The sequence below is a fragment of the Rhamphochromis longiceps genome, linkage group LG5 (genome assembly GCF_057381845.1).
Source record: "Rhamphochromis longiceps isolate RC_006_pf linkage group LG5, R_longiceps_female_GT1.1, whole genome shotgun sequence".
NCBI lineage: Eukaryota > Metazoa > Chordata > Actinopteri > Cichliformes > Cichlidae > Rhamphochromis > Rhamphochromis longiceps.
The window spans coordinates 23,129,552-23,154,128 of NC_140561.1; the positions used below are offsets into that span (position 1 = coordinate 23,129,552).

General features: G+C 39.6%; 1 protein-coding gene across 1 annotated transcript in view; it reads left to right on the forward strand.

Annotated features, from left to right (window-relative positions):
* Positions 1 to 4,938: 4,938 nt before the first annotated feature.
* Positions 4,939 to 24,577, forward strand: part of cacna2d2b (calcium channel, voltage-dependent, alpha 2/delta subunit 2b) — a 42,755-nt gene continuing 23,116 nt past the window's right edge. Inside the window, exons 1-4 of the mRNA XM_085406718.1 lie at positions 4,939 to 5,291; positions 14,903 to 14,984; positions 21,980 to 22,096; positions 24,169 to 24,228. Of these exons, the coding sequence (XP_085262844.1) occupies positions 5,179 to 5,291; positions 14,903 to 14,984; positions 21,980 to 22,096; positions 24,169 to 24,228 (372 nt within the window). The 5' untranslated portion in view covers positions 4,939 to 5,178. The remainder of the gene's footprint in view (positions 5,292 to 14,902; positions 14,985 to 21,979; positions 22,097 to 24,168; positions 24,229 to 24,577) is intronic.

Below are 24,577 nucleotides of genomic sequence, written 5' to 3' on the forward strand. Positions count from 1 at the left end.
GAGATTTTACCTGATTCACAAGGTCTGTGCACACACCCTACTGTGGCGTTTCCAGGATTATGATCATAATTCATGAACAGCTCTCAAAGACCTTTTACAATTAATGGACCAAGTAAAGCCTGAAGATTTATAGAAATAAAATCGTAAACAAGAACTGAGAGGCAGTCTGAAAAACATTTTCTCTATCAGTATCCGTAAAGTAGCTTTGGTGTACATATAGCAAGGCTGTAATGAGTTTCACTTCCATGGTTTTCTTGCTTCTGGGGAGAGCTGTTAATACTCGCAGATGCTGCAGTGTATGAGGGGCTATATGCACAGTGTAAATCACACAGCTGAATGGCTCTGCTGCTCCACTGCAGTGCAACTACAGCTGTCCTTTGGTGGTAAATACATCCAAACCCTTTTGTAATCGAAGGAGCTAACTCTCTCAGGGCTTGTAGTTCAACAGCCACTGCGATCATCTGTTTTTTTTAAATTGTTTTTACTCAGATAAGGAAATTTATCTACAAAAATCCAAATCTGTGTTTTGAAGGTAGTTAATTTAGTAGTTTTCCAAAAAACATTTTTCTTGTATAGGCCTTGGCTGAAGAAAGAAGCTCCATATTTAAGCTATTTAAGTATAGAAATCTCTCTTTTTTTTAAAAGAGAGATTTCTATTCTTAAATAGGCCATAAAAGAATAACAGTTATTTGATATAATATATTTGAGACCCATGTCCGCACATCTGCTTTTTAACTTCTTAGTTTCTACACATTCTCTGTCTCACCGCACATTTTGATGCTTAATTCATTTCCCTGCATTTTAAAATCTCCTTTTCTTATATAGAGCATGTCCAAATGCCTGGCTGATACAGTATATGTTACATCATTTTGTAGTCTACCATTGCCAGACTTATTCTGGGCTGTGTTCCTGTGCATCTGACAGATTGCATGAAAATGGGATGAGCTTAAGTACTGTCTCTGACTTTGACTTTAACTTATCACCTAAATCATAAGGAAGTGATCTCTTGGTTTGAGCACACGTGACGGGCATGAAAGAGCACGGAGACACCGTGGCAAATGTCTACGCTACCTGCAACATCATATGTGAAAAGGAACAGGCACCAGTGGCAGAAACTAATTTTGGTGTTCTCTGGAGAAAGGGATGTCAAAACAGGTCTCACTAAAGGACCCTCATGCAGTTTGGTTCTGACAGTTTGGACAGAAATATACACATGAGTATCCTGCAGGAGGTCATTATGTTGGGTTCTTGCAGTCCCCTTCCTGATCCTCTTCACACAAAGAAGCAGATACTAGTCCTGCTGCTGATGCCCTTCTACAGCCTTGTCCAGTTGTCCTTGTGCAGTGGCCCATCTCCTGATAACACCTCCACACTCTTGAGACTGTGCTGGGGGAGAGAGCAAATCTTCATGTGATGGCAGGTGTGGAGGAGCTGGACTATGTGTCCAACATGAGTGTGCTGCAGGTACTGTCTCAGCAGTGAGAAGAACACTAGCTATAGAAAAGTCATTCAGGTGGGATACAGAGAGAGCAGAGCTGGTCTGTGAAAACTATTCCTTTTTGGGAGTTGTCTTGTTGTTGACTTCCCAGTGTACCTGCTGTCACCTTCTTAGAGAGAGTTCTCAATTTAGCACCATATGTGTTCACTGCATGCGTAAAGTGTAGAGCTTGTCACAAAAACTGGCTTGCAGGCCGCTGTTCATGACTCTACTGCGTTATGTGTGCCTAATGCCTGATGCCTTTAAGTTCCCATTTAGCACAGTGTTTACATCAGTGTCAGCTTTAACATTAATTTGTCACAGTACGCGTTTCAAACTGTCATAGCAGAAAATCAGAGGTGTAATTAATAACATAAATAGTGATTTTATTAAATTTTATGACTCAGTTCCATTCCGGCTCTTTTTTATGGCAATGTGTGAATGGAGAGAAGGCATCGGTAATATTATTGGTTACACGCTAATTACCACAGCATGGTGTATTATAAGGTCCAAGGACTGTAAATACAGAGGAGTGGATTAATTGGAAGAATAGATCAAATATATGTCTTTATCCAATCACGTTACATATAAAAAATAAATAAATAAAAGAACTATACCCACCTATCCTTGGGTAATAAGAAAGTTCAGTCCTGGTCCTTGCATTTCAAGCTGCTAGCTGCTTTCAACAAGATGTCCAAATCCTCAGTGGAAGGAGTGTGTTTCTATTTCTGCACGATGGCTTTCTCAGAGGCAATTATGACTCTTGTCATAGTCCATTTCTTTGCAAATTACTCACAAATTCCATCCTTCTCATCAAGTTTCTCATTAAGAAAATCTCCTGTTAAATTTCATATTACATAAAAGACATAAACCCTTAGTACAGTTAGGATATTCCAGATCAGCTCCCCCAGTGACAGAGTTCCTCGTTGATGTGAGTCTTCCACTTCATGTTGTAATTCCTCCAAAAAGGAATTATCTCCACTCCCACGTCTCATATGGGTGTGGTTTGTTTCACACCCACACACAAAAATGATGGGGGGAGGTTTTTTTCTTTTTAATATGGCTAATAAAATCAAATCAAATGGTCATCTGTGTAAATAATTGTTATGCCTGGATTGATTTAAAAACCAAAACAAATACTGACTGAATTGTCTTGCTCAACTAATGAGCCGCCCTGCGTGGCTGCCACCAGAGCCAACACAAATGAGGGTTACTCATGTCCAGGCATCCAATCTGATTCTGAACTTTTCATCCCAGAAAATCACCCTAAGCTGTTCCTTGATTAAAATTCTGTTAAAGGTCAAGTACCAACAAAAACAAGAACTACAATGTGGGTCTATCTATGATGGACAGGATGCACAGCATACAGACACCAAGAACACAGCAAAGCTCTGCCCTTTATGTTTAAAGGCTTTCATGAACAAGCTATTTGTTCAGTGGGGATGTTTCAGTGAGACTTTTCAAAGAAGTAACCAGAACTCTCAGCGAGCACAACCACACCCAACTCAATGGCTACACTAAAACTTGCTTGCATGCTTTATAATGTTTTTATTACAAAATGCTGACATCAGCCTGTTTTTATTACACTGTGATGGCGTCGTTGTGATGTTGTATTGAAGGTGTGTTGTACAGCTCTCTACACGCTTCTTCATATGATATGTTACTTCATATGATTTCATGAAAGTTTTTTACAAGTCAGTTTTGACCATGGCTGACGATAATAGAGGTCAAGGTCTTAGCCAATGCCAGCCTAGGTACTCATGTCCCCCAAGGCTTAGTATATTGCTGTAAAGTTTTAAAGATGTGAAGTTTAAATATGAAGTTTTACTGATTTTCGTATTTACTGTGACCTTGACCTTGACCTTGACGCAGTTTTCACCTAAATTAAATCCGCTCCAACTGTTATTAGTATCTACCGTCATACAAAATTTAAAAATGATAGTTCGAATGAGACTGTATTCTAAACAATACTTTAATGAGTTCATTCTAAAAAGTTCCTGGAAATTCAAAAAACAGCCCCAAGCATCCTTAATTTACCCTGTAGTGCCACTGTTTTTTGCATCTCTTCCAGTGTATAACACTTCAGTAGTCCTTACTAGATAAAGATTGGCTCGTGTACAAAAAGCTTGTAGCAACAGAACATCCACAGATACTCTCCTCTCCAAAACACACTGTACAAAAAATAAAAACCAACAAGGAAGTATTGAGATTATCTTCTTTTAAACCTAAGTTTTTACTCTCACGTGGGTAAATTCCTTCTTCTTTCGGCTGCTCCATTTATGGGGTGCCACAGCAGGTCATCTGCCTCGATGTCATCCTCCTCTGTCACGCCAGCCCTCTGAATGTCCTCCTTCAGTACACCCATGAATCTTCTCTGTGGTCACATGTCCAAACCATCTCAAACTCGCCTCTCTAACCTTTCTAACATCCTCTGATGTACCCATTTTACTTCTGTCCATCCTGGTAATTCCCTATGAAACTGGAGCATCTTCAACACTCTTACTTCCAGCTCGACTTCCTGTATTTTTGTCAGCGCCACTGTCACATGCAGGTCTCACTACCATCTTGTAAACCTTTCTTTTCCATCTTGTTGCTATTCTTCTGTCACAAATTAACCCTGACACTCCCCTCATTCTACCCTGGCTCTACTTTCTTCTTCACCTCTGTTGTGCACTGTCTGCTGCTCTGGATGGCATTTAAACTCACCTTCATTCCGCTGCTCTTGCAGAGGTAGGTAGCAGGCAATGTTTCAGGATGCTGTACAGTTGATATATGAAGGAAAATTAACACAAAGGCAAATATTAGATGAGATCCGTTTAGCAGATATTTAAAACTAAATGATTAATCCCCACTTTTAACTTCTAACACCTTCAGCATTAACATGTCCCACTTTGCAACAACCCATATATACTCTTTGTCTTTTATTTCAATTTTGTGGGACATGGTCACACTATAAAATGATCACAGATGGTTTTATAGTGTGATATTTAAAAAGAGTGGTTGAATTTTCTCACAATTTTAATGGTTACATTAAAAAGTAAACAGCAGCTAAATTAAATGAATGATCAAACATAACCCCACTTTTTTTAATCTAGTCATGCGTGACCATGACTGGGTCTCCTGTGGACTGGGGCCCAGTTGGTAAACTGGACCCCGGGGGAGTGAAACGGGAGTTAGAAGCGTCTTGATTTTTTTACATTCAGGGACCCTTCAGTACCTGAAGTGTTGCGTCTTCCTCTAAATAGAAAAACTAAATTTATGGCAGTGACAAATCCCACGTGGCTCCTCAGAGATAAATAAAGCCAAACTAGATTCTTCTCCTGCTTCTCTGTTGCCTGGTGAGCGTGAGCGCGCACGGATCCACGGGCTGCTGATGAGAGAGAGAGAAAGAGAGAGCGGGCGTGGACGCGCCGGCCTGTGTGTGATTGTGGTGTTAGTGCTCGTGGTGGTGTGTATGTGTGTGGGAGCAGGAGGGGAGACTCTGCAGTGTCTTGGCAGCTGCATTAGTGCATCTCCCACCGTCCGCGATGCCTTCACGGCCAATGCCTGCCTCCTCCGCGTCCACTTGACGAGAGAAACCGAGATGAAGTCGTCGGGAAACTGAGCCTGACGTTCACACATTGCTCGCTGTATGCCCCGGAGACAGTCCGGAGCGCTTCATTCACGCAACGAGAGCCCGTGACGAGAATTTTTAATGGAAAATGGCGATAGGCGAAAGGTCTTGCAGCATCGTCTGCTTGCTATCTATCCAGATTATCTTCATTTTCAGCGCATCGTGGCCTGGAGCGCAGGGTCTCTTCCCCCAGCAATACACGTAAGTAACCCTCAGTGAAAACGCAGCCGGGCTCCGATGAGAGACAACTTTGGGCTTGACCACTTCGCTTTGCCACCAGGAGATACTCCAGTCACCCTGCATGCTTTATCTTCTGCTGTTATGTAATTTGACAGGGTTGGCGATTACATCAATGTAAAGGCAGGTTATTTAAAGAGCTGGAAGGTGTAGTCCACGCTATGATATATAGGGGTATATAGGTATATTTGTAGGGTTAAATGAGCAATCATATTTCAGTGTTCCTCCCAAGCAGAAGACCCCATACTGTAAGTGTTTGTACATCAAGTTAGGCAGAATTAGGAGCATCTGGCAAATGATTAATCCTCCCTATTACCATATGATGAGTTAGAGCCTTCATCTGATGTTCTGCACAAATAGGATCTGAGGGTTTTACCCAATGGACGACAGTGAATATTAACTTTGACTTTCTCAAAAACCTGTTTAAAAACAAAAAACAAACAAAAAATTAAAACTGCAAGGACGTACAGGGAAGTTTAAGGTGAGCTAGACTGTGGCTTTAATTAGTTGAGCTATTTGGAGAATTTCTATTTGACATGCAACATTAAGTCTGTGGAGTCATAAAACTGGTAAGGCTCTTTTCCTTGTTTCCCCTGTTGTTCTTGTGCTCCACTAAGTGCTAGATCTTTCCATGATGGCTTGAAAAAAAAATCATCAAACAGTCCTATCATTTCCTACAACCTCTTGAGGAAACCACACTGTGCACTGTACAACACAAGTACTCAAAGCTCAGGAGTAGCCTACTAGTACCATGCCTACTATCTAGCACAGCAGAAGAAAGGTGTGGTTTTACTGTGGCTTCTTGCTGAAGGCTGCATTCGAAATACCATTTCCCCTTGTTTTTCAATCAATCTCCTGCCCAGTTCTTCAATCCTAACCTTTAACCCGTTACAGTTAAGTACAGCTGGCACTTAACTTGAGACTATCTGGGCCCAACTCCAGGCTCAGCGATCGGGCTGCTCAGGTGGGAGGAACAGGCCAGATGGTCCACTCATCTCCAGGGCACATGCTGAAGAATTTCTGGCCAATCACAACTGGAGATATGAGGTTTATTTACCAATTAGAAAAGAGGGGTCTATTCTATAAACCAGTCAAGTGTGGGCGTGTGCATATGTGTGTGTTTTATGATGAAATGGGTTATTTCAAGCTGCTGCTTTCTCCTCCTCCTCCTCCTTTCTGCTGCTTTTTTCTGCTGAGTGCTCTGAAACAGCTCCATATAGTCTTGTGCCCTGGGTCGCTTCGGCTAAGCTAAATGAAGCGGTGTTGCGACGCTGTAGAACAGCTTCTCATTCCAATTAAGAATTAATACTGCAGCAGCGTGGATTTATACCACTTCTCCCTCTCTCGCTTTGCTCTTTCTCCTCCCACCCTTTCTGTCTTGATACGGCCTCTCCCTGCTGATAGATAGATAGATAGATAGATAGATAGATAGATAGATAGATAGATAGATACTACAAAAAATATGTGTTTTTATAGTAATAGCCTGCCATGCTGCAGGCATTGCAATCTGCCTTCCTCGTGTTCTGACATCTAGAACATCAATGGGGGAAAATCAAATATTTTTTTATGTTATTTTATTGCAGTTATTCTCAGACTGCAAAGGAGCTCATGACCTGTAAAAGTTTACATTAGAAATAAGTGTTTTGAGAACATTGATCAAAATGCCTTTGTTAAAGTACTCAAATTCAAATCGGAGGTACTTTCACTTTATTCAAGTACAACCTTTTTTTGTTCTGCATCAGATTTCAGCTTCTGTTATTTACTACTGCTATATTTGAAGCTTGACCATAATAAAATCATGCTAAAAGTATTTTGCTTAGTGGATGAAACTTTGCATAAACCTTGCCTATGGCACAGTGGGTCCCAACGTTTCTACAGCATACACAAATATTCTATACAAATCCCACAATCACATTTATTTTTACATTTAACACATTCATACTACAGAATTGAATGTCAGGTTAGAGTGGTGTGTCACAATACAATGAATCAGAGAGCTATACTATAATAATCATAGTGTATGTATGTTTGCATGAATAGCATGAATAAAACCTCCTGGAAGTATCATGGTTATATCGTTATTTTTGACTTATTTTGGCTGCAGCGATGAATTTAATGAAAGTCTAATATTATGTCATCACTAATATGGCACATATGACACCTTGAATGGGGCTGTTTTTCACAGCGAGTACTTTTGTTTTGGTGCCTTTATGTACTTTTTATGTACTTCACCTATCACTGCAAAACCATGTGTAATATGCAACACGTGGAGTTGTAACAGAGCAGAGAGGAAATCTTCTTTTAGTTAAATCCACAACGCTGATCTTTCTCTCAAGGCCACTGCTGGTGCTGCACTAGAACTCAGTGTCTCGAGTAGCTTTGTGTTTTTGCACAGCACATGAACAGACATTAAAGGAAGCAGGCCATGTGTTAACAAAGCCAGGTACTGTTGTCAAAAGACGATTTTTAGGAGCAGCAAGATATGAATAGAACTGAGCAAGCATCAGTAATGGCGGATAAGACAGTTTATGAGCAGCATAAAAAGAGGCGGGTTGCAAAGTGGCAGTCAGCTTGTCTCTGTCTGATTTAATTACTGATTTCCAGTAACCCAAACCATAGATAACCATAGATAGAAGGATAGATAGATGCTTTATGGCTTTTCCGTCTGCTCCTTATACCCCACCTATGGCTCAGCTGTTCCTCTCAACCTTTTGCTCTCTCTGCTGTAAGTGAATATGGGTCACATCATGTAGTGCTTCTCTATCTGTCTTCACAGTGTTGTGTGACTATAGCCGGTAACAGAGTAGAGGCACAAGAGTGCTTTGCTGTGTGGCCCCTGTACTTGGTTTTCTGATGTCCCACAGGGCTTAAGAGGAAGTGGAGCACACAGTCAAAAACTTTAGTGCTTCAGCGGCACTGAGTCACGGGGTCGAAGCTGCTCTGCAGTCATGTAACAAACCTAATTTAGACACAACTTTTTGAGGGCATTTTAACTGAAACTGTGAAGAAGGAAGCTTGGTGTCTTCAGTAAGCTATATGCCTTATTTCAGAAAGACATTAAAGTTACATTTTAGAAACAAATATTTCCTTTATGTGGAAAAAAAAAGTTAACTTTTAGTCGGTTTGTGGGTACAACTGGACACCAGTCCCCTATATGATTGCTTACTGTGCTGTCTTCAGCTAGTCGTGAGGAAAATGTGGAGAAATGCACAGTTGTCAGTCCAAAATGGTAGCATGAGAAAAGCTCAATTTTTGGAGCCAGTAGCAGCTGTTGTCAAAATTCGGATGTGCCAGAAACTCAGGATAGTATTCTCTCCACTGCAGTAAACCCGATCTGCAAAGATTTTCTAATAACACACAACAGACTAGCCGGCACAACAAAGTGTGCACTGTTTTTTTGTGTAAAGTAAATAAATAAAATGCTTTGTAGCATTTTCAGTAAAAAGTGTGATAAAAAAGTGTTTTTTTCCAGGTTTGAGTGTTGCAGAAAAGCCACATATTCATAATGCTGATTCTTTTTTTTTTAATCTATGAAGATTAACCCCACACATTTGTTTTAGCAAATGTCAAAACATCTGGGATGCAGATGGAGGACGTGTGTTAATGAAGCAGTCATGGCATCTGACATGCTTCAGCTTTGGGATTGCTCAGTGTGTTCATGATTGTAAACATGATATTGTTTTGCGCCATGTGACATTTAAGCAACCTGTAGGATTGCTGGGATTAATGTAACTGATTGCCCAATTTATAGGTGCCTTTTAAAGAAATCCTAGCATCTGCAACAAAGTCTTTTTGTCAGCATCTACTTTGCTACTCCTGCCTTTGGATTTGCTCCTTTTACAGTTTTAAATGAACGAGAAAGTAATCATTGCAACAGATTATGCATACAGAGTATCTATTTGTAGTCTGGGTTGCACTGACCAATCACATGCGAACGAAGCAATTTAGCTTTTAGTGGCTCTCCTCTAAAATGCATCTGCATTTGGAAGCAGTCAGTAATAATGACTGGTGCAACAGCAAGTGTTGACATGGCATGGATATCTGCTGGTTACACCGGAAGCCCTGAAAAATGGACCACTGCCTCCAAAGGCTGAGTCAGCAGACAAACTGACTGTTTTCCAGACTGATGACAAAGTAGCTAAATGCAAAAACAAACAAACGATATTTTAATAATATTCAAGATATTTTCAGTTAATCAAATTAATGTAATCCAGATTTAATAGCACCAGCAAATTGAGAACACTTTGGAACAGAGTGCATTTTAAAGGCTTTATTTAAAGCGTTAGATATTTTTCCGATTGCATCCCTCTATAGAGAGGGAAAAGGAAAGTGTGCATGCTGTTTCTCTTTTCCACAGCACGCCTCGCTTATTTCTACCACTGCCTCGAACGCCTCAAGGTAAAAAAGAAATTCACTTTCAAATGGATCAGTGTGAAGACATGTCAGGCATTCAGTCTTATAATAATCTTAAATGGGCCTTTAAAGTGATACTCTTGATGTTGCTGGATTTGAAAAAAAAAAAAAGGTTATATCTTAGTTTCTATACACGGTTCCTGTAGCTGGGCACTTCCCAGAAACCCAGAAGTAAATTATCACTTCAAATAAAAGAATGTGAAAATGTCTCGCACCGTATTAAGAGCTGTCTGATCTTCATCAGGTCTGGGCGTCCTCGATTTCAGCTGGGCTAGAAAAAAGAAAGAAAAAGAATCCTTTGCAGCATCCAAAAAGCTGTCTTCCTGTGAATTCGGGCAGTTGAGTGAAGATTTGTGGCTTGTCCGACAGCAGAAACAAGTCCAACAAGACTTTAATCAGTGCTGTTGTCTTGTAACTCTGCTGGAAGCTGTCTGACTGATAATGAATCGACTCTCTGGGCACTTACAGGTCTGATTAATTGATTTCCTGGTTTGACTTATTTAGGTAGAAACTAAAATGAATATTTCATCTCCAGAAACTTTTCTTAAATCTGACTGAAGTGAAGTACAGGATTGCAGGGGAATATATAGTAAGATAGTCAGAGCATAACACAAATATTGTGTTGTATATTATATGGTATAATAACTATATAGTATATAGTTTAGTGTATAGTCTTTTAAAGCATATTTTTACATTTATGTAGTAATGGTTGACTGCAAAATTTTGAAGGAAACTGATTTTTATACTGCAGGATCCCTCTTTTGTTCAGGTAGGTTGTGTAGGATTGGGTGCCGCTTTGAAATCGCAGCTTGCGATGTGATTATGTCACAGTATTTATTATTTAAAATGGAAGAGCACATGCTGTGCTATATTTATGATATTGATTTAAGTGCAAAATTCTTATTTTAAATGAGTAGTTGAAGGAAGGCTGTATTTAGTTAAAATACATTTGTGGAATAGGATAACATATTTAGTCACCCTAAAAGAATTCAGCACACGTAGTAATGGAATATCTTGAATTTCATAAATCTGGTCCTTCAAGTGTTTTCCCCCTCCTTATTCTCTATTTGTGTTTCTCATTTGTAAAAAAAATAATAAATAAAAAATCTTCAATGTAATAAGTGCAGAAAAGTCCAACAATAATAATAAAAATAGTACTATGTACTTTGAAACTTGAGAGTCCAATCAGAGGTGTGAAATCAGAGGTGTGATCCAATCAGAGTAGTAGCAAATTCAAACTAATTTGTTGCTGTCCTTGATAACACTGCGCCAAACTCCAGAATTTACCCCAAATACAAAAGTTAGCTTTTAATTTAATTAATCCACCTGCAAGGTTTTTTTTGTACCTCCAACTCTTAATCAGACATCAGCCAGTGAACTGTGAGTTTCATATCCATTCAAACTGTAGAAGTGCTACATTTTAGCCACTTTATTACCTTGATGGCAAACATGATAGGTCTGTAAATAAAGTGATAATAATGTGACCATTTAGTATAAAGATATACTAATGTCTCATGCAGAAGGTTTCCTTAAGCTCTCCCTCAGTCTGCTCATATTTATCTACATGAATTCCATTTAGTAGGATTGTATGAAAACAACTGATAAATTATTTAGTGTGTTAGGCTTTGAATGTTAACGCTGCAAGGAACTGTGGAGCGGTATTATTCCTTTTCATTTCCTATTGTGTAGTTCAGTGTATCCTAAATGCTCAAGGAGATAAGAAAGGAAATGAAGCCCCTTTCCTTAGTATTTAGAGAAAAGAGTGACACTTAGATATTTCCATGTCGGTTCAGTCAGTTACAGTGGGGCAAAAAAGTATTTAGCCAGCCACCGATTGTGCAAGTTCCCCCACCTAAAATGATGACAGAGGTCAGTAATTTGCACCAGAGGTACACTTCAACTGTGAGAGACAGAATGTGAAAGAAAAATCCATGAATCCACATGGTAGGATTTGTAAAGAATTTATTCGTAAATCAGGGTGGAAAATAAGTATTTGGTCAATAACAAAAATGCAACTCAATACTTTGTAACATAACCTTTGTTGGCAATAACAGAGGTCAAACGTTTACTATAGGTCTTTACCAGGTTTGCACACACAGTAGCTGGTATTTTGGCCCATTCCTCCATGCAGATCTTCTCGAGAGCAGTGATGTTTTGGGGCTGTCGCCGAGCAACACGGACTTTCAACTCCCGCCACAGATTTTCTATGGGGTTGAGGTCTGGAGACTGGCTAGGCCACTCCAGGACTTTCAAATGCTTCTTACGGAGCCACTCCTTTGTTGCCCGGGCGGTGTGTTTTGGATCATTGTCATGTTGGAAGACCCAGCCTCGTTTCATCTTCAAAGTTCTCACTGATGGAAGGAGGTTTTGGCTCAAAATCTCACGATACATGGCCCCATTCATTCTGTCCTTAACACGGATCAGTCGTCCTGTCCCCTTGGCAGAAAAACAGCCCCATAGCATGATGTTTCCACCCCCATGCTTCACAGTAGGTATGGTGTTCTTGGGATGCAACTCAGTATTCTTCTTCCTCCAAACACGACGAGTTGAGTTTATACCAAAAAGTTCTACTTTGGTTTCATCTGACCACATGACATTCTCCCAATCCTCTGCTGTATCATCCATGTGCTCTCTGGCAAACTTCAGACGGGCCTGGACATGCACTGGCTTCAGCAGCGGAACACGTCTGGCACTGCGGGATTTGATTCCCTGCCGTTGTAGTGTGTTACTGATGGTGACCTTTGTTACTTTGGTCCCAGTTCTCTGCAGGTCATTCACCAGGTCCCCCCGTGTGGTTCTGGGATCTTTGCTCACCGTTCTCATGATCATTTTGACCCCACGGGATGAGATCTTGCGTGGAGCCCCAGATCGAGGGAGATTATCAGTGGTCTTGTATGTCTTCCATTTTCTGATGATTGCTCCCACAGTTGATTTTTTCACACCAAGCTGCTTGCCTATTGTAGATTCACTCTTCCCAGTCTGGTGCAGGTCTACAATACTTTTCCTGGTGTCCTTCGAAAGCTCTTTGGTCTTGGCCATGGCGGAGTTTGGAGTCTGACTGTTTGAGGCTGTGGACAGGTGTCTTTTATACAGATGATGAGTTCAAACAGGTGCCATTCATACAGGTAACGAGTGGGGGACAGAAAAGCTTCTTACAGAAGACGTTACAGGTCTGTGAGAGCCAGAGATTTTCCTTGTTTGAGGTGACCAAATACTTATTTTCCACCCTGATTTACGAATAAATTCTTTACAAATCCTACCATGTGGATTCATGGATTTTTTTTTCACATTCCGTCTCTCACAGTCTAAGTGTACCTCTGGTGCAAATTACTGACCTCTGTCATCATTTTAAGTGGGGGAACTTGCAGAATCGGTGGCTGGCTAAATACTTTTTTGCCCCACTGTAGGAACCTTTCCAGGCATAAAAAGACGATTTGACTCCAACCTAATTATTTTAGTCATGAATTAACCTTTGTGTGGTAGGTGGACTGACAGTATAGAAGTAATTAGTGATATATCATCTCTAAACAAGTGCGTTTTCCCCTAAAGAACATTTTTAATGTTTTCAAAATAGCTGTCCCCAATGTCAGAGCATCAATGTTTACTTTTCTTTTATGGGCAGTACTTGTCAATTAGGGAAACTCCACATGGAGAGGCGGAGGAGGTGTTGAATTGAGGTCCGTGGCCCTTTCTCACATAACAAAGCACTCAAAACGGAGCAGCCCACTTCAGACAAATTCATGCTTCATTTGGGTTAAGGGAGGGAGCCTGCATGATGACCATTTAACCCACCCGTGTATCAGACGTATCCCAACATGAGTCATATGGTCTTTGTGCTAGGGAGCAGTTTGGACACCTTTAAATGTCTGATGTCTGTGTCCTGAAAACAAATTCTGAAAAATTCAGGGCTGCAGTAGATGTGTGAAAACAGCTAGAGATTTGTATATGCTGAATGCGTATGCAGAAAATCAAAATCAACAAAATCAGTAGGATGAAAAGTAGAGAAGGTTTGGTGCCATTTCTGTGTTTTACATATAGTGTATTTAAATGTTTTTCCCTTTCAAACACTATGTAACACCATCAAGGTCAAATTTAAGGTCAAACCTGATCATCACTGGCTTTTATTCCACAGTGTCCCAGGTTTTCAGTTTTGACTGCTTGTTTTGTGTTTCACCTTTAATTAAATATCGTCCGGTCTCATGTGAGGATTACACTGGATACATATTAGATTGGATCATGGACATACAGGGAATACTGTGTGAAAGTGAGCCCGAGAATACTCCTCCCAACAGTGTCTGTTTAAATCTGACAAATAGTGTCTCTGCTGTATTGATACGAGTATAGGTTTCTGTTTTTTGATCGAATAGAAAATAATGAATGAAGTTTTAGTTTATTGGGATTTCTTGGATTAACCAGTCCGCATCTTGAAACGTTACTAGGGAAGACACTGAGTATGTGAGTGTAGCTTGTAGTATAAAGCACTTTCTCCAAAAGTTGATTCTGTTCATCCGGACGTGGCGTTTTGTGGGACAAACGTTTCGTCACTCATCCGAGTGACTTCTTCAGTCTCAGCTGACTGCAGGTTTCCCCAATCTTATAAACAGTAAGATTGCCCATTGTTCCCTCAGTGGGCTGGTGTCAGTCATTATGCAAATTTCATTGATAGTTTGTGGCTATAATGTTGCCTTTTAAAAGATATTCAAACACACATTGAGTTTTTCGAAATACAAAAACAAGAAAAGACAGATTTGTGCAGATAAGTTCAAAAACAATTACCAGTGATAATGTTTTTCTGCTTACTCTGCTGCATTGGAAGCCATTATAATTGCAGTGTGGATGCATATTTTTTAAACATATATCCAAACTATATAACAATTAAAGAAATAAATACTTATATTAAGTACAGACAAGCTTGCAAATCATATGCAATTACAGATGGTTGCAAGAGCGACATAAAAAACATCCACACTGACCAATAAAGCTGTTCTCTCGCTCTGTTGCTGCAAGAAAAATGAAGCATGTTTGCATAAAAGATGTGGTAATCTGTGTGCAGTTTCCTGCTATTTTTGTTACATCACTGATTGTTTCTGTGAAACAGATACACCTCTCTGTTTCATTTGTTTTGCATTGTGTGACAGTCAGCCTCCGGTGTTTATCCACAGGATGATGCACTGGGCCAGGCGTATCGAGCAGGAGATTGACAGAGTCTTTCAGCACATCACTGGAGCTCAGCAGTTGAAAGGGGTGAGTGTCTGCTTCTCTCATTCATCACAGTGTTGGATAAATTCAATAAGAAGTGCACCGAGCGGAGAGGTCAGCGCGCAAATTGACTGTAACTCCATTAAGTTGAAGATCCGCAGCTAAATAGGTGCAAAAAACCAGAAAACAGTCACAGTCTGTCTCACTTAAACCTCTTTGTTTCCTTGTTTGGTGGTTTTCTGGGATCCCTGCAGAGCCAATAACAAAAAATAATGTTTTCTCAGAGCAGCCATAAATCTTTCTCTTACATCTTTTCTCTTTAGCCGTTATTTTTAGTACATATACTCTGCTTTTAGACATTTTAGATACATAATTTTGTATTGCGTTGTGTTTACAATAATTATCAGTTTTGCGCGCACTGGATTATACACCTGAAAGTGAAAGAGATGCCTCAACACACACCTACAGTGGTTAGATTTAGAATATCTGAATTGAGCTTCATGAAATCAAGAGCTTTAATAACACCTACATTCATGAATACTAATTTAGGCCTTTCATGAGCTGATCATATAATAACTGTGTTAATATTGAAACTGTTCATTTTTGAACACATAACAGGTATTTTCCATTAAGCTCTGAGTTGGAAGTCATTAATGATTGATTTTTACATTACAGGTGCATTAGAGTAATCTTATTCCAGGGTCTTTTGATTCTGATTCTGTGCGTTAAATTCCATATTAAATGGTTCTAGTTCTGGTTCTAAACAATATCCAGTCAACTTGGATCTCAGATTCCAACTCTGCTTTTTCCAGCTGAAGGTTGGACATCAAAGTTTTTAGTGAGCATTGCTCATACAGAAGTAAATGATGAATTCCTAATAAATATTTTATACTTAGGATTAACTCAAAATAAAAGTTGTTTGTTTACTGAAATAAAAGAACATTTTAATGTGGAAATGTAGCTCAGTTGCACCCTAAAACAGTGTAAGCAAAAGGCTGAAAAAAAAAAAAAACCCAAAAACATTTCCACTGAAGGTTTTTTACAAAATGGGATTTTGATTTGTTACATTCACTGACTGCAGGTAAGTCCAGATTGTACTTGTTTTTATTTTTGTCTAATTGTTCACAGTGATCTGGTAGACTGTCATTAGGAGTGTATTCAGTTTTCTTTTACTTTTCATTTCCAGCATGTTTTCAACATTATTTAGTGTAACAGGTGGCTGGGAGGGGTTGTCCCTCTGAAGGCAAGTGCCAGAGACCAGGAACAAAGATCATCTGTAGGGGGCAAGTGATCCCTGCTCTGAGGAGATGTGTGGGGGCGTTCCCTCAGCAGAGAGCAGTGGCACGTGTCCTCTCTGTTTGTGTCACACCATAGCAGATGGTCAGCCTGCAGTAATGCCTTGATGTGAAACTCACTTGTTCATTCAATCCTCATTAATCCCGCCATGCTTTTAAAACACTGCAGATCTGTTCAAGATTGTTCTCCTTTGCTTAGAAAGTTTTCTCTTGGTGAGGAAACCGTTATTCACGTCAGGCATCATTTTAATTCCTAAACAAGGGGTTCAAATTTATAGATAACTACAGCTGTCACAGTTAGCTGGGTGTAGAGTGGTAACTTGAGGCCTAATTTGAGAGGCATGAAAGTATCAGTAAAATTCCAAAAACACTGGTTACCATGACACTTTGGGAATATAAGATCAGGAATCATCATGCAAATGATATGGTAATTATAAATAATGTTAAATAATGAAAGGACCATAAGTACACAGAGGAGAATATAAAAATGGGTGGGAAGTGGGGCAGAGCTGAAACAATTTAGGACAGAACGTAAAACTCAAAACAAGATATGAGAGACAATAACTAACAAAGTGAAACAACTAAACTAAAGACTGAGATAAGGAAAATCACAGAACATGAAACACTGATGAGGCTAAAACAATGAACGAATATACAAGAAAACTCAAGTACCTAAACTCTAATAATAAACTCTGTGAATACTGAATTCAGTTCAGTTCTTCTGAACCCCAAGGCTAACTAGAACTTGAATATAACTCTATTCTCACTTGACTTTAGGTTTCTAGTTCTTTCTGCTGGCAGAAACAGGAAAGAACTCAAACAAATCAGCATTTTTTTAGTCTTAAAGAAAGCCGACACATCTTTATAGGTCAAATTAAGACACCTTGTACAAGCCATTCAAAAGTAATAAGGTTAAAAAGTCTGCAGCTCTCCTAGAAATTTTGTTGTTGTTTTGAGCTTAAATGCTAACGTGTTCACAATGGCAATGTTAACGTTGCTGTGGTCAGTTAGGTCTAACATCCTGACTGTCCAGTTCTTGCACCTTTCTGAAGTGACATTTTCATATGTTCCATACATTTCACTGAATAAAAAGGTGCTTCTATGAAATAGGTCACTTCAACATCTGCTATGTAAGAGTATTTGGTTCTTAAATCAGTCAAAATGGCAGCTCATTCCAGAAAAGAACGAAGGACGATGTGACTCTGTACCGACAAGAAGTATCAGTATGTTAGCACAATAACACTGGCTATGTAGCATAAACAACAGATGATAATGGGATTGTTATGAGTTTTATATATAATTGCACAAAGCAAATCAATATGGGGAAAACAGAACCTTTTCTTTATCATGGTAAATTACTAAATTTATTGTCTTTTAACCATAGATGTCAAAATTTTTAGTGGATATCCATTAAGACTTAGTGCTATTTCAGTTTGAACTTGTGTTGAGGGCAGCTTGTATGCAGAGGGGAAAATAAGCATTGAACGTGCCAACATTTTCACACTAAACATTTTTAATGGGGCTATAGATGTGAAATTTTCTGATGTAATCTAGACATAGAAAGAAATCAAAACAAATAAGTCCAAAAAGGAACTTATGTGTAATAAAGTGGAATGACACAGGTATAAATTGTTTTATCAAAGCCAACCCCCCCCCCCCCCCCCCCCCCCCCCCCCAAAAAAAAGCCCCAGCTGCTATTTTAAAAGCAGGCCTACCCCATATTCATTTGGAATATTAGAGGCTTCAGTCCTATTTGATGGCCCATGAAAAGGTTTTTCTTTGGCACTGTGTCACATAAGAAGCATCTCTTTATGAGTAAAAGCAAAAAGCTCTGTCAAGACTGTAGTGACCGTATTGTTGCAAAATGTACTGATAGTGTTGGATATGAATGTTGCAGTGAGCACTAAGACTGGGAATAAGAACCACTTCTTATAGTAGTTCAGTTTCTGTTCCTGTTTCTAAAGTAGAATCACTGTGGCGATTGCTTTAAAGTCTCTTTGTGCTGTTGGTTTTGTTTTCATACCTAAATACTAAGAGAAAATCATATGTGTGTCCTCATGAAGCTGATAGATCGACCCGATCAATCACCTGACTTGCATTTCATCTCAATAGCCCTATTAGAAATATATTTAATGAGGAAAATGCTACCAGGTTCAATACTTATGTTCCTACATGGTTGTTGTCTATGTTTTACCCACATAATGCGTGTCCTCAGTGGTGCTCCTTGATGGATTCTACACAAGACCTAGTTCTTCACAGACAGCACAGTTCACAGAAACACCCATTGCTGCATGTTCCCATCTGTGCAGCATGGGCCAGTAAAGCATCTGGTCAGTATTCAACATTTGGGACATTTTAAAGTTAGGGAAGAAAGCTAATTTTAGTGGAAAAGTCCTCTTGCAGTCTGTATGTATGCTTGCCAAACAGATTCATCCAGAGCACTGCGTTTCTTTTTGGCTTATCTTAATTCTTTCTCCGACATCTTTGCATGTGGGATAGATAAACCCGTTCAACTGCCTGTTAATGCAAATATCTAGCCAATACCAGCCAATAACATGGCAGCAACTTGATGCATTTGGTTCATGTAGACTAAAGGTGACCTGTTAAAGTAGTAGCTCTCTGGTTGAGAAATGTCTTATTGATCAGAAGTCAGAGGTTAAACACTCTGTGCTAATAAGAAGAGTCAAAAATAACTAAAAAAAACAAACAAATGTTGAAGCAGATGGTCTACAGCAGCAGACGACCACACCATCTAAACTTCACTGTACTCAAATGGCTTCAATCTGTGACAAAGTGGATGAGCAGTTGCAATGCTCTCCATTTGTCCGGCATCTCCTGGTGTAGGTGTCCTGAAGTGGGGGGAGAGCAATCCTGCAGCAGCGTTCTGCTGTACGGATCACCCTCTGAAGAGCTTTTTGGTCCTAACACAGCTGTTCCCAAACCAGGATGTGAGGTTCTGTGTGAGGATGCTCTCCACAGCGCCTGTATAGAAAATCCTGAGGATCTTTGGAGAGACCCTGAACTTCCTCAGTTGTCGTAGGTGGTACAGGCGCTGCCTAGCCTTTTTGGTCTGGACCTGAATGTGGGCAGACCATGTCAGGTCTGAGGAGATGTGGACACTGAGATATTTGAAGGACTGCACCCTCTCCACTGGAGCTCCATTGATGATAATGGGCTTGTAGTCTCTGTGCTGACTCCTTCTGAAGTCCACCACCAGCTCCTTGGTCTTGCCAACATTCAGTTGGAGATTGTTGTCCTGGCAACATGATGCCAGATTCTTCACTTCATCCATGTAGGCCGCCTCATCGTTGTTGGAGATGGCGTCCAACACCACTGTGTCGTCAGCAAACTTGGTGTTGGAGCTGTGGGTGGCCACACAGTCTGAAGTGTAGAGGGAGTAGAGCAGTGGCGAGAGGACACATCCCTGTGGCGCTCTCGTGTTGATGGTGATGCTGTTGGAAATGCACTTACCCATCCTCACCACCTGAGTTCTGCCAGTGAGGAAGACAAACACCCATGCACACAGACGGCTCTTGACTGATTTTCACAGTTCAGCATCAATCATCAAAATGCATTTTGAGAAGAAATTTATTTTGAGCGGAGAAAAGCTGCGTGCAAAAAATGTATTTCAGCGTTTGCTATTATCCACACACACACACACAATAGCAGCCACTCTTGCTCAGTTTTTGCATTTGCGCTTGCTCGCAATGTGCTGCTTGCGCTCTCAACATTTCTGCCCGTGCGCGTTCAACTCTTTCTGTACACCGTTATATTTGTGTCACAAAACCAACCAAACCAATCACAGACTTGGATGCAAAAAAATCTGACTGGCTCGTTTGAGTTTTGGACGAAATGGATTCTGGGATATTGCATTTCGTCATTTCGAGCTGATTGGAGACCAAAACAGCCAATCAGATTTTTTTTTACATCCAAGTCTGTGATTTGCTGATTTTGTGGCATAAATATAACGATGTACAGAAAGAGCTGAACGTGCACGGGCAGAAATGTTGATAGCGCAAGCAGCACATTGCGAGCAAGCGCAGATGCAAAAACTGAGCGAGAGGGGCTCAGTTTTTGAGTGTATATGGATAATAGCAAACACTGAAATACATTTTTTGCACGCAGCAATGAATTTTGTTCACTCAAATTTAGCTTTTCTTCGCAGTAAATAAATTTCTTCTCAAAATGCAGCACTTGCACCTGCAAATTTGTTTTACATGCGCTCAGAATAGTGGCACAAAAATAACGCCATAGGTTTGGCCCCAACAGCACACATTGACACAGAAGTCACCAACCTTTGTCTCTCAAAACTAGGCGCCTGCTAATGCCTGTCTATCTGCTGTCTCCCTTTCTCGTGTCCTTGTTGCACATTTCTTCGCACACTGTGTTCTCCTTTCTGTCGCCTCTGCTTCTCACATACACATCTGACTTATTCTCCCAATTCTGTGTGTGTTCTCTATGTGTGAGTGTTTAGCAGCTTGACCTATGGCCTACTTAAATGAATAACGAATATAATGCTTTACTATCGTTAATACAACTAAATCCCTAATACTACAATAATCTATTCTTACAATATAGTAAGTCTCTGCCAGGCTCAGATGAGAGAGGAGAGGCGAGCTGAGTTACCAAATCGATGTATTTTTTGTTTTGTTAATTAAGTTTGGAGGGGACGTTTTGTTAGGTTTCATGTAGGATGGGGTTCACTGTAAATAAATTGCTCACCTCTGGAAACCCGAAATGTCTGCTGAGTCTGCTTCCCTACCACCTTCCTTGACGTTCGAGTCTGACTACTTTACACAATCCTATAGAGCACCTTAGAGATGTGGTGGACCAGGAAAATCTCATCATGGATGTGTACCTGACAGATCTACAGCAACTCTTTGATGCTGTCATGTCAATATGAACCAGAATGTTTTCAGTACCTTGATGAATTAGCGCCATTAAAAATTAAGGCAGAAGGCAAAAGGGCCTAAACCAGCACTAGCAGTGTGGCCACGATTTAAGCTCTAACAATTTCAAAGCAGAAATGATTCTAAGACAAATATTGTGGAAGGTATTGCTCCTAAATAAAATCATTACTCAATACAGCTCCACCCACTATCCATCCAGTGTGATTCCCAGATGTCTCCCACTGACCTGTAAAGTTTCCTTGTGTACTTTCTGTGGCTGTACCAAAGCTGTACGGCAGGTGCTCTGAATTTAACTTTCTCTGTGCGGCCTAATTCAAATTCAGACCCTGCAGCGAAAAGCATTAAGAGCGTCATTTGGGTGTATCAAGCTTAAGACCCCCATGTGTATAACATGCATCTAATTTGTAGAAAGTCCGCTGTGTGATACAAATATGCCTTTTTAATTTAAGTATAAATTAACTCTAATGTAGATTACTTTCTATATGTTTTTTATGACATGGTGATGATTGCTCATAAAATTACTTTGGGCGCTTCAGTGTGTTAACACAGTGTTCATAAATACTTATGCATGAATGGAGACATCTTAGAATTGGACTGTACACGCAGACACAGCAAGTGCGCCTTCAATGAACAGATGAGCTTTCGCATATTGTCGAGCTTTGAATCTTACAGCTCTGTCTCAGACACTCTGTCAGTGTCCTTTTTTATTCTGCAGGTTCATGAAAAAAACGATTTATTCATAGATAACGTATCTCTGGAAAAGTCAGCAGGAGTGAGGTTTGCACTCGATGCACATGTTGCACGTTTTTAACAGCTGTCCATTCAAATTTTACAGATATACAATGAAGAAAGGCGTCGGTTTAGTCTGGTGAAGAATCAGCCTCGCAAGATTGTTGAAAAAGTGGCCTCGGATATTGAGAAACTTCTGGCTAAAAAGCGCAAAGCACTTGATGTAAGTATGTTTCCTCAAGTTTTATATTTTTGTCTTGTGATTTTTAAATATTAATTTCTTAATGCCATAATCATACGATGTTGCTTTAAAAAACGTGTAAAAGAAACGCCTTACTTATCACAACATAAAATAATCCGGTCCTTCTCATTTTTCTAATATTAGATAAATACAATCTCAGATGCACAGCAACTCGTGACATATTATGCCGTGTCCTTATTTAATTACCAAAAATCAAACTGCAGAATTAGTGTGTGAAAGTCTAACAAGACATTTACTAAATCTAAGGGAGTTAAGAGGTGTTGATAATCAAATATACCCAGTTAACATCATCAAGTATGTGCACCTCTCTGAAAGAAAAAGATCTATCAGTTTGCTGGTCTGGAGCATTCAGTTGTGTGTTAGCACAGTGCCAAGGAGGAAAAGATTTCAGCAATGATCTCAGAGAAACAATTATTGCTGCTGCTGTCAATCTGGGAAGGATTATAAAACCATTTCCAATATAGCAAGAAATGTTATTCACAAAGGTAAAAGCCTCAAAACAGCTGCCAATCTTTGCTGGAGTGGTGAATTTGCTGGGGTGGCTGTAGCTCAGGAGGTAGAGCAGGTCATCTACTGATCGGAAGGTGGTTCGATCCTTGGCTCCTCCAATCTGCATGCCAAGTATCCTTGGGCAAGATACTAGCCCCGAGTTGCTCTCCAATGCATCCATCGGAGCTCTGAGGTCTTAACACTGGCTGCCTGTCCGTCAGAGGATAGACTTTAAAGTTCTGATACTAAAGTTCTGATACTGGTCTATAAAGCTCTCAATGGTTTAGGACCAAAATACATCAGTGACCTCCTGACCCAGTATGAACCTTCCAGATCCCTCAGGTCATCTGGATCCGGTCTTTTATCAGTTCCCAGAGTCAGAACCAGACACGGAGAAGCTGCATTCAGCTTTTATGCTCCATATATCTGGAACAAACTCCCAGAAAGCCTCAGATCAGCTGAAACACATTATTTAAATCCAGGTTGAAGACTCACCTGTTCTCAGCTGCATTTGAATAAAACACCAAATCCACACTTTTAAGCTTAAATTTCAAAACTTACATTTTAACTACTGATTTTATCTACTGTTTTTTTAATCAATTTTAAATCATGCTTTTTATTTGTTTTTGTTTTTTAATGTCTCTGTAAAGCACTTTGAATCACCTTGTTGTTGAATTGTGCTATATAAATAAACTTGCCTTGCCTATGAATGAATGTGTGTGAATGTACTTAGAAAGCACTAAGTGCTTGTGAGAATGGGTGTGATTGGGTGAATGTGGCATGTTGTATAGAGCGCTTTGAGTACTCCGGGAGACTAGAAAAGCACCATATAAGAATCAGTCCATTTGCCTGAGCAAAGCTTAGAGAAACTGCGACAGTTAGCATTAGTACATTTGAGAAAAGTACATTTTGTTTGGAGGGGCTGCCAGGACAAAGCCTCCTCTCTCTAAAATGAACAGCATGGCTTAGGGTTGGACAGCTGCATCTAAACAAACCATAAGGTCTTTGCAACATCATTTGTATAAACCAGAATAAAGTGGAGATTTTTGCACATAAGTTAGAGCACCATGCTTAGCAAAAACAAAATACAGAATATCAGCAGATTATAGTTACTTAATTTTATAACCTTTTAAAGAACAGATGATTTTTTAATCAAATTTTAATTAAATTAAATTTATAAATTAAACTCTTTATACCTAAAACCTTAGAAATGATAGAGGGTGAAGTTTATTTTCACATGGCTACATGCAATCCATTTCTCTGTCCTTTTGTACAATGCTGTTTGTGCAAAACCTAAAAAAAAGTTTTGTAAAGATATGACCTACAGATACAAATGTTACTTGCTTATAGCGCACATGCAAGCAAAGACAGAAAAGTTAGATTGAGAACCCATTTCATGTCCTGCAAAATGCAGGACCACAGTATCATTTACAAACACCAGTTAACACAAGTCTGATTAAGTCTGTCTAATTGTGACCTTCCCCCAAAATCATCTGATTAGAGAAATTGAACATTGCTTGTCTAATGTGGCTGTGTCTCTGTAGAGGTTAGCCAGTGAAGCAGAGCGGCTCCAGCGGGAGCATCTGTGGCAGGATGAAATCAAGGTAAGTCTCAATAACATTATATTCTCAGTTTAAATTAGAAATATAATGTTACTCAGTTTATAGCTTTGATAGTTGTGCATGTAGCCAATTCAGCTCCATTTCTTTTACTTTCCATTTCCAAATGTGTTTTTTTAATTACTTGTAAGGCCTTGGTGAGTTTTTGTTTTCAACGTATTCGTCTTTACTTTTCTTCATAAGGTTTTTTGTGTCTGTAGTGGATTTGAGTCAATCTATAGTAATTTCAAGGGGAAATTATTTTTTCAAAAAAATTATATGTTTGAAATACTTGAAAATGTGTCAATTAAAAAATTAGGGAAACAATACAGTGTATTACAATAATATATATTAT